At 40.8% G+C, this 14348-nt stretch overlaps 1 protein-coding gene across 1 annotated transcript in view; it reads right to left on the bottom strand.

Moving 5' to 3' along the window:
* Nucleotides 1-14221, bottom strand: part of PDIA3 (protein disulfide isomerase family A member 3) — a 27412-nt gene extending 13191 nt beyond the window's left edge. Inside the window, exons 1-3 of the mRNA XM_090270511.1 lie at nucleotides 13921-14221; nucleotides 3457-3535; nucleotides 1901-2018 (exon numbers count right to left, since the gene is read on the bottom strand). Coding sequence (XP_090126637.1) covers nucleotides 1901-2018; nucleotides 3457-3535; nucleotides 13921-14087 — 364 coding nt within the window. The 5' untranslated portion in view covers nucleotides 14088-14221. The remainder of the gene's footprint in view (nucleotides 1-1900; nucleotides 2019-3456; nucleotides 3536-13920) is intronic.
* Between the last annotated feature and the right edge of the window lie 127 nt (nucleotides 14222-14348).

Below are 14348 nucleotides of genomic sequence, written 5' to 3'. Positions count from 1 at the left end.
GATGGCCTGGGAAAGCCTGGGAAGTAGAGGATAAAATTTAAACTCTGATCTGAATAACAAAAAGGAGCAAGCTATGCAAACATGGGGGCAGTTCATTTCAAGCTGTGAATACAGCCAGGATAAAAGTCCTAAAGTGTCTTTAGATGATATCAGAATTAGGAATGGGTCATGCTATGAAGAGCTTTATGTATGAATAACAATCATACTGAAAAAAATTTCATGTCACCTAACTGAACCTCTTTCCTATTAGCTTACTACCTGAATATCTGATGGACTCAAGATAAAACTCACATTTTTTCTCATCAGATATGGGCCTTACAGAATCTAGTTTCCTATTACATCCCAAACTTCACCTGTCAGCCTTGCTAATTATATTCCAGCCACATGGTCTCTCTGTGCCTTGAACACACTAAGCTCAGTTTTACCATAAAGCCTTTTTGCACTGGCTTTTTCCTTTCTCGGAGGGCTCTGATCCAGATCTTCTCATTGCTGGCTCCTTCCTATCATTCAGGTCTCAGCTCACATGTTACTTCCCTGATCACCTTGATTATGAGGTGCTCCCAAGACCACATCATCTGGTCTTATTTTTCTTTCTCCTTTTATTAAATCCTCACTGGAGGATATTTTTATTGACTTTAAAGAGAGAGGAAGGGAGAGAGAAACATCAATTGACTGCCTCAGGCACACACCCTGATCAGAGATCAAAACTGCAACCTTTGGTGCATAGGACAATACTCCAATCAATAGAGCCACTCGGCCAGGGCTTATTTTTCCCTTTAATGCTCTCATCACTAACTGAATTCATCTTACCCATATATTTTTTACATTAAAAAATTTTTTAACTGTGGTAAAATAGACAATATAAAATTTACCATCTTAATCATTTTTAATTGTACAGTTCGGTGGCATTAAGTACATTCACACTGTTGTACAACCAATCTCCAGTACTGTTTTCATCTTGCAAAACTGAAACTTCATCCATTAAATAACTCCCCATTCTGTCCTTCTCACAGCCCCTTGCAATCACCATTCTACATCCTGTCTCTATGAATTTGACTTCTGTGGAAACTTCGTATAGGTGGACTCATACAGTATTTGTCTTTTGTGACTGGCTCATCTCATATAGCATGATGTTTTCTAGGTTCAACCATGTAGTAGTTCATGTCCTAACTTCTTTTTAAATGTATTTATTACTGTATGATATACACATTTATATGTAACTATTATTATTATTAATATATCATCTTTTATATATCCATTCATTCACTGATGGACATTTGGGCTTATGCAGCTATAAACATGGGTGTATAAATATCTCTTTAAGACCCCGGTTTCAATTCTTCTGGGTATATACCCAGGTGGAATTGGTGGATCATATGGTAATTCTATTTTTAATTTTTTCAGTAACCACCATACATCCACACCAATAATTCAAAAGGGTTCCAATTTCTCCATATCCTCACCAGCACTTGGTGTTTTCTGTTGTCTTTTTTTTTTTTTTTTTTTTTTTGTAATAGTAGTCATCCTAACGGATGTGAGGTGGTGCTTACCTCTATGTATTTTTAAACTTGTCTGTTGCCTCTTTTCTTCATCTCCCAGAAAGTAAGCATCACAAGAGTAGAAACCCTGCCTGTTTTGTTTAGCAATAAATACTGAGCACTGGCACAGAGTACTCAATATTTGTCGATCAAAAAAATGCCTAGTTGATCTTATAACTCAAATTCAAATTTCTGTATTACTTAATCTGTTCCTTTAGAGAAGTCTTTTGTTAGCTACCAAACTGACCTCTTAGCTGAAAATTTTAAAGACTGAAAATATGTAGCATAGAAAAACGCAATGTTCCCACTACAAACAGGGTACTTATCAAATTCAGTTTCAAAATGTAATTGAGGATCCTTACCAGCAGTCCTGGGCCCATCATAAGCACCTGCTTCTTCACCATCTCTAAATATCTTCAGGGTTGGATATCCACTGACTCCATATTTATTACAGGTGTTTGTGTTGGCAGTACAATCAACCTAAAGATAAAAATGAATAAAGCATTTGTTATCCAAATGCTTCCTACAGGTTTTTTCTATATTCCCAAAATATTAAGTCATACAGGGATCAAGCAATTCTTGACATACATGCCACAGAACATTGGATTTTAAAGGGAGACTGGTGCTAGGCTAGTTACATAAGAATCACTTAAGGATATCTTTAAAATTTAGATTCCTGGGCCTCACTCAGAACACACAAATGACAGTTTAAATTCTTCACTTAAGAGTCTCTATTGTCTAAAGCAGTCTCCACCTTTTTTCTGCCTTGGAACATGTAAGGGATAAATCATTTAAGTTAGTAACAGTGGCTTCTTTTGGTAATGATTATCAACAAAGGGATATATGGATAGGTGTACATACCCTTCAGCTGCGGTGGGGTTTAATTTCATTTGGCAAATCACCTAGTTATTAGCAAAGGTACCAAAACTTGAACATACTCCCTGAGCCAGTATGAATCTGGGCTAAACTATGACATCTGGTGAGATCAATGAGGAAGAAGGAAAATAATTTCCATCTATTTAGTCATTTGGTATAATCCCAATGCTTTAACATAAACTGAGGTTCAGAAAAGTAATGTGTCTATAGCCTACAGCCACAAGACAAATTAAATCAAGATTGAACTCTTTTTTCCAATGGCAAGCTGCTATAAAACATTAGAATTAAAAGCAGTTTCAAATAGTCCAAATAAATATGTATGAACTATTTGAGAATGCCGAGATGTGAGCTTTAAGACTGAAACAACTATGGGTTTAATACAGAATAATTGCAAAATACTGGAAACATTACTTTGATTGTAAAAGCACATACTAAGTTTACAGTTAATCAGTTAGTTATATACTTACCAACATCCTCATGTCATTTTATTACAGTAGTCCCTCATTATATTGCAGTTCACTTATCGCAGCCTCACTGTATCGCAGGATTTTTAAAAATATTACATTTAATTATTTATCGCGGAATTTTCACTATATTGCGGGATTTTGCGGTAATGTATAGGTATGTTGTTAAAGTTATGTAAGTTTGAGAGTGTAGAAGAAATATAAGGTTCCTACTTCACAGAGGGGTCTGGAATGTAATACCTGCGATTAGTTACAGAATACTGTATATGTAACTATCATATGATAGTTTAGGGAACTCATTTACTCAACAATAATTTTCCTCTAGTCTTGAATACTGTACTTTTACTTTCCATATTTGCCCTTTACTTCTTATTTACCATATTTTACTTTTATTTTGCCAATTATTCCCTTAGTTCCATTACTTTGAATCTTTTGAAATCATAATTGATACAACAGTCAGCCGTGTATCTGCCCAGAAACTAGTGTTCTCTCTTCTCAGCACAAGAGTAAATATCAGTTTTACAAACTATTACTTAAAATACCTCATTTCCTTTAATGAAGAATCCACCTATACTCACCTTTGCTAATGGAACTATTCCTTTTAATCTGGTAGCTGCTGCTTCATATTCAGGGGCAAGCCTCTTGCAGTGGCCACACCTACACAGATATATTTAAAAAAACAAACAAATAGATTTTCAGTTAAATGCTATAAATTAGTTAACTATTTCTCTAGGAAAAATCTCAAACTGTAACACTACTTTTGACCTAGTAGCTGCTTCTAAAAGCAAAAGCTTCACCTGCAACACCCATCAGTAATTAGGGTAAACTAGAGCTCTCAGAAGGTAAAACTATCATCTCTAGTCTAAGGCTGACTCTACAGGACTGGCTTAGTCCAGAGCAGCATCTATTTTCTCAATAAAAGTGCAACTGAGTCCTGAAAGCAGTAGTCAAAGGTATACTCCACGTTAAAAGAGGTAAAGGGCTCAAGCTCTTCTGACCAATTAATGAAGGTAAAATGAAGGACAAGATACCAATATTTTTTCCTTAAAATAACAGCACTGTGGTACCTAAGAACAGTGATTGAAAATTTTAAGTTTCCAGGTATGATATTAACTCAGTAAGAATCACCATCAAGAACTTTTTCTCCATTTCTTCAATATGACTCTCTTGGACCAGAACCCAGTTTGAAGGGGTAACAGAATGAAGCCCAGAAGGCATTCATTTGTTATAAACAGCTACTCTAGCAGCTCATTGGAGGTTTTTTCCCTTTCAAATGAGTTTCAGCACAGTATCTGAACGACATATTTTAAGGTTGTAGTCCTGATTTTTACAGGCACACAGTTCACCTGGTTATAAGACATAATGAGGATAAAACATTATGTCAATTAGAATGTTCCCAGAGGGCCACCAGAAACACCTGCTCCTCTGAGGGAAAGTCATAACAATTCCATAGGTATACTGTACATGCAATGGGGAAGGGGGGTAACATACCCCTCCTTAGTGTACAGCTAGCACCAGCTGTGTATTATCTCTTCAAAAGCAAGGGGTGGGTTGCAGAGGGATCACTTTGAGAAATTGAGTAGTTTCATAATCTCCCCACAGAGAGCAAAAATAAAAAGAATCAGAAAACCAAAGGAAACAAAGTAGAAACTTGAGCTGATATATTTCATAGCCAAGAGTCTCAACAAATACGCAACTTGGAAACATTTGCCCCTAAAACTTGTTTAAAACAAAGAACTACAACAGCTTATATTCTTGAAGGTCTTTAGGATTCCCATTCAAAAGTCATCTTTAGAAAGTTTAAATGAAGGAAAAGTGATATTAAAAAAGACTATTATATTAGATGTTGCTTAGGGTTACACACATACTCACTAAACTTATAAAAGGGCCAAATGATAAATACCAAATTGAGAATGTATAACATGGGGAAGAGGTACAAAGGGGGCTTCAATTGTATTGGCTTTCTTTCTTTTTTAGACTGAGTGGTGAATAAATGATATTCCTTATACCATATTCACAGATGCACATCTTAACCATATCTGATATTGGGATGTGTCTTGCAATCATGTAATAGTTTTTCAACAGTTGCATGTCTTTCTTTGTGAGACATAAAGTAACAGTTTCCCTGACAACCAGTGGCATCTTAGATTGTCTGAATTATGGCACTATTCATTATATCCTCTGTATCCCTTTAATACTGCATAATACATTAAAATTTGGACATTTGAGTTGTTACAAAAATACACAAATTACAAACTAATCTAATAAAATAACCAATTTATCTGAGAAACCCAGACTTTTAGGACCATAATAAGAGCTCAAGAGTTTATATATATATATATATATAAACTTATAATTTTTAAGGGACTAAGAACTAGATCTGGGCTTTTAAGGATTTAAGACTTCAGACATCGTCAAGATGGCGGCATACACAGACATGGCTCTCCTCTTTACACAACCACATCACAATTACAACTATAATAGCTTTGGCTGCTGTGGCTCAGTGGATTGAGCGCCAGCCTACGAACTGAAAGTTCACCAACTGGATTCCCAGTCCGGGCACAGGTTTGGGTTGCAGGCCAGGTCCCTAGTTAGGGGCAAGCAAGAAGCAACTGACTGATGTTTCTCTCCCTCTCTTTGTCCCTCCCTCCCCCTCTCTCTAAAAATAAAATTTTTAAATCTTAAAAAAAAAATTACAACCATCACTCAGAACTGGCAGAAATCAAGTTGAATCAAAGTCTGACAACTATGGAATTAAAGAAACCACATCTAACCAGTATGGTAGGAGGGACAGAGACGCAGAATAAGCTAGTGCCACACACATGTGGTGGGTAAATATTCGGGAGGGATATCTTGGGAGCAAGGAATCCCACCCCACCCCCACCAGACCTCCCAGCCTGGGTTTCAGTGCTAGGAAGGTAAGTCCCCACACCTTCTGGCTGCAAAAGCCAGCAGTGATTGAGTTGGTGGAAGAAAATGCTGGAGCCCCAAGCAGTTCATCTTAAAATAATCCACACACGGACTCACCTACTTACTCTCTTCCTCTGGGCTCTAGCACCAGTGGTATAGGAGCAGAAACTGAAGTGTCAGGCATCAAGGCCAGCAGAGGTCACTGTCCCTTTCCTAACCCATGCCCTTTCTGCCTCTACCAGCCAGCAAGCTGATGCTGTATCTGAGACACCATCAACCTGGCTAACACTGTTTGACCCGCCTTGGAGATCCCCAGAGACTCCGCCCCACTGAAGAGACGGGAACACCCAAAAAACTTTTGCATATGAAAGCTGGTCTTGACTTATGCTGTACAACTTCCTAAGTCCTATTACACAAGCAATAGCTGGCCTCGGTGAGCTCTAAGCCTGGCACTAGCAGCAGCCAGCTTAGATTCACAGCTTGGCTTCAGCTGGGAATCTCCAACCCCAACACAAGTAGCAGCCATCTCAGATAGCTTTACAGCTCAGGCAGGGTGGCTCTGGGCAAAACACAGGTGGGGGATGACCTCAGCCTGCACCACATGGGAAACCCTAGGGCCAATGTACCCAGTGGACAGACATAGACCATGTTGGAGCACCACCACCCTGCTCCTGCACAGCTGATCCTCCACAGAAGGCAGAGGCTGGTGGCCAATGGTCAGAGCCAATCCTTGCAGCTGAGTTGCCTGGGTAAATCCCTCACATTAACCTGTCACCAGCAATCAAGACTCTACTCAAGAGGAGGGTGTACTCACCCCACATGAAGGGTGCACCTCGAGTACCCAGCTTGGGTGGATAGGAGAGGCTGTGCCACTGGACCCTACTGGACTCCTATTACATTAAGCCACACTATCAAGCCTGGGAGATACAGTAGTTCTACCTAATACATAGAAACAAACACAGGGAGGCTGCCAAAATGAGGAGAGAAAGAAACATGGCTCAAATGAAAGAACAGATCAAAACTCCAGAAAAGAACTAAACAAAAGGGAGATGAGCACAGAGTTCAAAACACTGGTTAGAAAGATGCTCAAGAAACTTAGTGAGAACCTCAACAGCATAAAAAAGATCCAGTCAGAAACGAAGATACACTAATTGAAACAAAGAACAATTTACAGAGAAACAACAGTAGAGTGGATGAAGCCGAGAATCAACTCAATAATTTGGAACATAAGGAAGCAAAAAACAAGTAATCAGGAACAACAAGAAAAATGAATCCAAAAAGATGAGGATAGCATAAGCAACCTCTGGGACAACGCCAAGAAATCCAACACTCCTGTCATAGGGGTGCCAGAAGAAGAACAAGAAATTGGAACTCTATCTGAAAAAATAATGGAACAAAACTTCCCTTATTTGGTGAAGGAAATAGACATGTAAGTCCAGGAAGCACAGAGAGGCCTACACCAAGACGCATCATAATTAAAATGCCAAGGTTAAAGCTAAAGAGAGAATTTTTAAAGCAGCGAGAGAAAAGAAGATAGTTACCTACACAGGAGAGCTTCCATAAGACTGTCAGCTGATTTCTCAAAAGAAATTTTGTAGGCTAGAAGGGATTGGCAAGAGATAGTCAAAGTCATGAAAAGCAGGGACCTATAGCCAAGATTGCTCTACCCAGTAAAGATCTCATTTAGAATCAAAGAGCAGATAAAGAGCTTCCCAGAAAAGGAAAAAACTGAAGGAGTTCATAGTCACCAAGCCATTATTATATGGAACATTAAAGGAACTTATTTAAGAAAAAGAAGATCAAAACTATGAACAATATAATGGCAAAAAGTGCAAATCTATCAACAATTAAATCTAAAAAACAAACTAAGCAAACAAGAATAGAGACAGAATAATTGATACAGAGTGTTTTGATGGCTGCCGGATGGGAGGAGGGGTGCAGGTGAATAGGTGAAGAGGTGAGGGAATTAAGAAATAAAAATAGATAGTTACAGAATAGCCATGGGGATGTGTAAAGCACAGTATAGGAAATGGGAGTAACCAAAGAACTTATACACATGACACATAGACATATACAACAGTGGGGGGATCGCCAAAGGGAGTGGGTGGTGCTGGGTAGAGGGGGGGCGCCACGTGGGAAAAATCTGGACAACCATAATAGCATAATGAATAAAATATAATTTAAAAAAGGATTTTAGCTCTGGTGGGTGTAGCTCAGTGGACTGAGTGCCAGCCTATGAACCAAAGGGTTGCTGGTTCAATTCCCGGTCAGGGCACATGCCTGGGTTGCAGGGCCAGATCCCCAGTTGAGGGTGTGTGAGAGGCAACTGAACAACCAATCGATGTATCTCTCACACATTGCTGTTTCTCTCCTTCTCTTTCTCCCTCCCTTTCCTTCTCTCTAAAGATAAATGAATAAAACCTTTTAAAAAACTTAAAAAATAATTTAAGGCTCCAGAAAGGCTATGGTAGGATATTTCAGATAAGGGGAAAAGTAAAACAAAGATAAAATTATTAGTGAGAATGATATATTCAGAGAACTGTGAAGGGCTTGTTGTTGGTCAAGAAGGCTGAAAACAAAATTCACTGCCTCCAGTACATCCTTCTGGTTAAGGTCATCTTTACTATAGAACTTTTAGTGTAACCCTCAACAAGTCAGTTGAGCCTCTGCAGTGAAGACCACAGTTAGAAGCAAGTGAAAGTTACATGCAGGGCAGGGCAAAAGTATGTTTAGAGTTCTTCATATGAAAAATACAATAATTAATAAATTAATAAACTGTTTCCCATACTCACAAATGTAAAACTACTTTTGTCCCACCCTGTACATTGTTTTACTGATACTTTTGAGTACAAATAGTCTTTAATCAAGGCTAAAATAGATAAATAAATAATCTTAAAAAACAAAAGAAAGAGTCCTGGCTGGTGTGGCTCAGTGGATTAAGCGCTGGTCTGTGAACCAAAGGGTCGCTGGTTTGATTCCCAGTCAGGATACATGCCTGGGTTGCAGCCAGGTCCCCGTATGGGGGTGCTCAAGAGACAATTACACATTGATGTTTCTCTCCCTCTCCTTCTCTATCCTTTACCTCTCTCTAAAAATCAATAAATAAAATCTGAAAAAAAAAAAAGGAAGAAAACAGTGAACATGCCCTCTGATGAGAATTAAAAAATACATAAATAAAAATAAAAAGATTTGGGGGTTACATAAATCATAATTATAACTGACGATTTAAGAAAAAAACAAAAAATTGACAGCCCTAGCTGGTGTGGTTCAGCGGACTGAGCGCTGGTCTGTCATTGGTTCAATTTCCAGTCAGAGCACATGCCTGGGTTGCAGGAATTGGGGGACATGGGAGCGGCGACCACACATCGATGTTTCTCTCCCTTTCTCCCTCCCTTTACTCTTTCTAAAAATAAATAAAATATTTAAAAGAAAAAGAAAAACCTGACAATTTAGACAGCATCTGATGAATGAAGCTCAGGTAGAATCTGAAAGTGAACATCAAGATTAACCACTATTGGAGACAGACTTCCGGCCAAGATGGAGGCGTAGACAGACACACTGCGTCTCCCTCCACAACTAAGAAGGAATACCACTACGTCAAAACTAGAGACAACAAGAAGTTCCAGAAAATCAAAGTACATGGAAGTCCAGCAAACAAGATATAAAAAAGAAATACTCATCCAGACAGGAGGGACGGAGCCAGGACTGAGAGGACGCAGTGTGGTGGTGGCAGCAGTGGCAGGCCATGAAAACCACAGTCACATGTTTTAAAAAGTCAGGAGGGACACCTGGGGAGCGTTTCCAGCTCCTCACCAGACCTCCCAACCACGGTCCCAGCACCGGGGAAAATCAAGTCTTATTGCTTTTGATTGCGCAGACCAGTAGGGGTTGGGGTGGAAGCAGAGACTGCCAGTTTCTCAGCAGAGTCCGCTGTTTAAAGGGCCACCACGGTCCTAAAACATCCGCAGACCCACCCACTCTGGGAACAAGGGCCAGGGCAGCAGCTAGAGGGGTGCCAGTCCATTGCAGAAGTGGGAGGTGCCTGGAAAAGAGGTAAGTGCTGGGCTGGCGGCATTGTTCCCTCTCAGACCCCTCCCCCACATACAGCACCACAACGTGGTTTTGAAACAGGTTGCCCTGTCCTGTGGAATCCCTAAGGCTCCACCCCTTACAATGTAACAGGAGACAGCTCTACCTGAGAGGCGGAGGCAAACAAACACAGGAGCCTGTCAGAATGAGGAGATAGAGAAATATGGCCCAAAAGGTGGAACAGATCAAGGTTCTAGTGGGAGAACTAAGTGACAAGGAGATAGACAACCTAACAGACGCAGAATTCAAAACACTGGTGATAAAGATGCTCACAGGCTTGACAGATATGCTTGAATACGGCAAACACATAAGAGAAGTGAAGGCTATGCTAAGTGAAACGAAGGAAAGTCCACACAAAACCAATGGTGAAGGGAAGGAAACTAGGGTTCAACTCAACAATGTGGAACATAAGGAAGAAACAATCAACCAGGGCAGAATGAGGAAGCAAGAATTGAAAAGACCGAGGAAAACTTCCCAAATTTTGTGGAGATGGACATACAGGTCCGGGAAGCACAGAGGGTCCCATGCGAGCTGGACCCAGAGGGGACCACACCAGGACACATCATGACTGAGATGCCAAAGGTGAAAGATAAAGACAGAGTCCTGGGGGCAGCAAGAGAGGGGCAGAGAGTTGTCTACAGGGGGGTGCCTGTAGGACTATCAGCTGATTTCTCAGAGGACACTTTGCAGGCAGGCAGGGACTGGCAAGTAGTATTCAATGTGATGAAAGGCAACCTGCAATCAGGATTACTCTATCCAGTAAAACTAGCATTTAGAATGGAAGGGCAGATGAAGTGCTTCCCAGACAAGGTGAAGCTAACGGAGCTCATCATCACCAAGTTATTATATGAAATGTCAAAGGGACTTACTTTTAAGAAAAAGAAGATCAAAACTATGAACACTAAAATGACAACAAACTTACAACTATCAACAACTGAATCTAAAAAATAAAAACAAAATCCAACTAAGCAAACCTGAATAGAAACAGAATTATAGGTATGGGGATCATTTGGAGGGTTATCAGCTGGGAGGCGGGAGGGGGAGAAATGGGGAAATGGTGCAAGGACTAAGAAGCATAATTGGTTGGTACAAAATGGACAGGGGGAAGTTATGAATAATATAGGAAAGGGTGAGGCCAAAGTATTTATATGCACAACCCATTGACATGAACTAAGGGGGGTGGGATTGCTGGAGGGAAGGGGGTACTGGGCAGAGGGGAGCAAAGGGAAAAAATTGGAACTACTGTAACATAATCAATAAAATATACTTTAAAAAAAGATTAACCAGTACTGCTCTGGCCAGGGAGCTCAGTTGGTTAGTGTCATCGCAATATGCCAAGCACATCAGTTGGATCCCTGGTCAGGGCACGTACAAGAATCAACCAATGAATGCATAAACAAGTGGAACAACAAATTAATGTCTGTCTCTCCCCTTCCTCTTTCTCTCTAAAATCAATAAAAATAAATTTAAAAATGGGTTAACCATTACTTCTTTCACTGACTCCTAGATAATATGAAAACACAAATAATCACATCCAACTTCAGGGATGGCGCTTAGCAATTAATAATAAATCCCAACATATATTCACTCAAAAATCATCAATCATCATTTCAGGCCTGACCCATGCCAAGGGTATTTTAACCTGAGGACAGAAAAATTTATAATAGTTCTTTCTCTAAAGGAACACCAATCTGGCAACGGTGAGACAGTATTATTAGGTCCCAGTAGGGAAAACACAGCAACTAATTAGTTGTTCAGGGTAGAAATAAATAACTTTTGAGCTAAATTTTGTTGAAAAGATTAATTTTGGAGCCGGGGGGAGGGGTTCTGTGCAGGGTCAGCAATTTCAAGAAAGGAATCACCATTTATAAAAATAAAAAGTATTAAATATTCCATTTTATACTATCCACAGTCTTTTTCTACACTCTAGAAACATTGTATATCAAATGTTATTATTTAATACTACTGTTCTAGAGGGTAAAGCACAAACCTACAACATAAGTAAATGTTGAGGACTTAAATACTACTTAACACTGATCAATAAACTTTCAGAAATCATCACAAACATTTAATAGTGCTATTTATTTCCCCAGAGAAATTCAGATACTCCCAAGCTTACAAATTACATAGACGATTAACTCCACCATGGGAATACTAGTCTACAAAATCAACTAAGAAATCTTCCACTTTCACTTTTAAATTGAAAGTGAAAAAATACCCTAAAACAAACCAGAAAAAGAATCTGCTCAAAAGAGGTTCAGTTCACTCTTATTAAAGATTCTTAAGTGTTCCTAAATTGTGAGCTCATACTCTTGTACAAAGGAATATAGCAGTCAAAAAACATTTCCAGCTTAAGTATTAATAAAAATAGTCGAACTTGAAGAAATAAGGATATTATCAACAGACTTCCTTGATCCCGTATTACTCATTCAGAAAACTTATCCTTCCTCTGGGCATTGTGGAGGATGACCTTACCTTCTAGACCAATTAAAAGCAGACACCACGCAGAGATCCACCCACTTTTTGGAACAGTTTAGTGCATGACGGGATATGTAGTTCTTAGGGAAGCACGTGTAACAATTTAAAGTAGGTAAGAACACCTTCAGTCAAAAAAAAAATCTGCTTTAAACTAAGTCTAAGTGCCTACAATTTTCCAGCAACTCACTTCATGTCGATCCCTGTAGTCACTGAAGCACCACCCAGTTTTGAAAAAGTCATTCTAATTACAGTGACACCTCCTTAAAGTTAACAACATGGTTATATGATTGGAAGAGTAGTTTCTGAGAATATGAGCCTGAAGATGGATAAAGACCACCTATGATGTGTAATCAGTACTACCAGTTAGCCACAAGAATGTCCTGGATACAAAAATCTGTCACAAGCTAAAATCAAAATCTGTTGTCTTCAGCACATCCTTCTAGTTCAGGTGATCTTCATTACAGGACTTTTAGTGTAACCCTCAACAAGTCAGTGAAGACCAGAGTTAGAAGCAAGTGAAAGTTATGTACTTCGTTTTACTGATACTTTTGAATACAGAAAGTTTTTAATTAAGAGTAATTGTGGCAGGGGTGGAAAAATTAAGTACTGTTAATTAGCATGGATACACTAAGCTATCTCATGCGTTAAGATACTGTTTGCAGTTTGCTGTGGTAAAGCCTTGGGGTGAAATAAAAAATAAAACTCAAAAGATTTATTACTGGGCCAGAAATCCTATTTGCCCCCCTCCGCAGCTTTTTATTTTGAGTTAGTTCTATCTTAAGGAATTTACACCCTCATTCAGTTAAATCACCCCAAAGTCGAGTATTCATTCCTTCAACCCTGGTTACTTTCTCACTGAGCTATTTTTGGCATTTTTCAAAAATCTTAATTAAAACTGACAATTTAGGCAGATCCTGACAAAATTACTGTTGTTCACCTTCCATTTCTTTTTGACAGGATTCTGCCACTGCTAGGAAGTAAGGGATCAACTTAATGGGGAAACTGTGTACCCTGCAATGGACAAAATAATTGCTTGTCCCAAGAAAGCACTTATTACCATTGTGCACCCACTGAGTGACCTTGGCTAGAAACCCATGGCTGCGGGACCTGGGGCAAGAAGAAAGGAAGTACCCTAGAGGCCCAGGACCCCTGCACTTGGAGAAACGTACGCTTCCAGTATAAGGCCTTGGAATGCCTAGTCTGTAGAATGGAGAACATTAATACTGACTGACCCAGAAACTATAAAGATACCCATCCAAGGGGGGTAGGAGAGTGCTAAAACCCTCTACAAATAGGAAGTGCCACAAGAGCACCGAGGTAAGGATGTGGCCCCGCCTGAGAAGAGTCTTCGGGTTTCCTTCTCGGGTCTTGCTCCCCGGCAATCATTACCCACTTCTCCGCTCTCAACGAAGTACCCCGGCTCCCCGGGGCTGGAAAATTTGCCGGCCGCAGCCGGGCCCGCTGGAGTGGTGGAGAGCCCTGTGCTGCGTAGGCCCGACCGTTCCCGCGCCTTCGCCTCCGGCCCAGCCCGGCCCTCCCTCCCTCTCCCGGCTCCGTGGCCTCACCAAGGGGCAAAGAACTCGACAAGCATGAGGCCCGCAGAGCCCGTGTCGGAGATGCGACTCTCGAAGTTGTCGTCCGTAAGCTCCAGCACGTCGGAGGCAGCAACTAAGCGGGCCATGGCAAGAAGCAGCGTCACGCCAGGGAACAGTTTTGGGCGGCGGAGGCGCATGGCGACGAGGCGAGGTGGGGCGGACAGCAGGGTCGGGGCTCGGTGGGAACTGCGGAAGCCGGGCTGGCGACCACGGACCCTCTGCCTGCACACTGGCGTCTGCCTAGGCGGACCTGCAGCCGGAGATCCTAAACCCCGCCCTCAGCCCGGCTCGGGCCGCAGTGTGGCAGCCGCCGATTGGCTGTGCGGCGCCTGCGTCGGCGGGCGGGACCAGCTAGTAACTGCCGAGTGGCCGGGAAGCGGGGCGGGGCCTAGGCGGCA

Source organism: Furipterus horrens, unplaced genomic scaffold (assembly GCF_987537825.1).
Source record: "Furipterus horrens unplaced genomic scaffold, mFurHor1.1.pri manual_scaffold_3, whole genome shotgun sequence".
NCBI classification, from domain to species: domain Eukaryota; kingdom Metazoa; phylum Chordata; class Mammalia; order Chiroptera; family Furipteridae; genus Furipterus; species Furipterus horrens.
The sequence above is the reverse complement of the archived record's forward strand: the minus strand, read 5'-3'. Positions and strand labels throughout refer to the sequence as shown.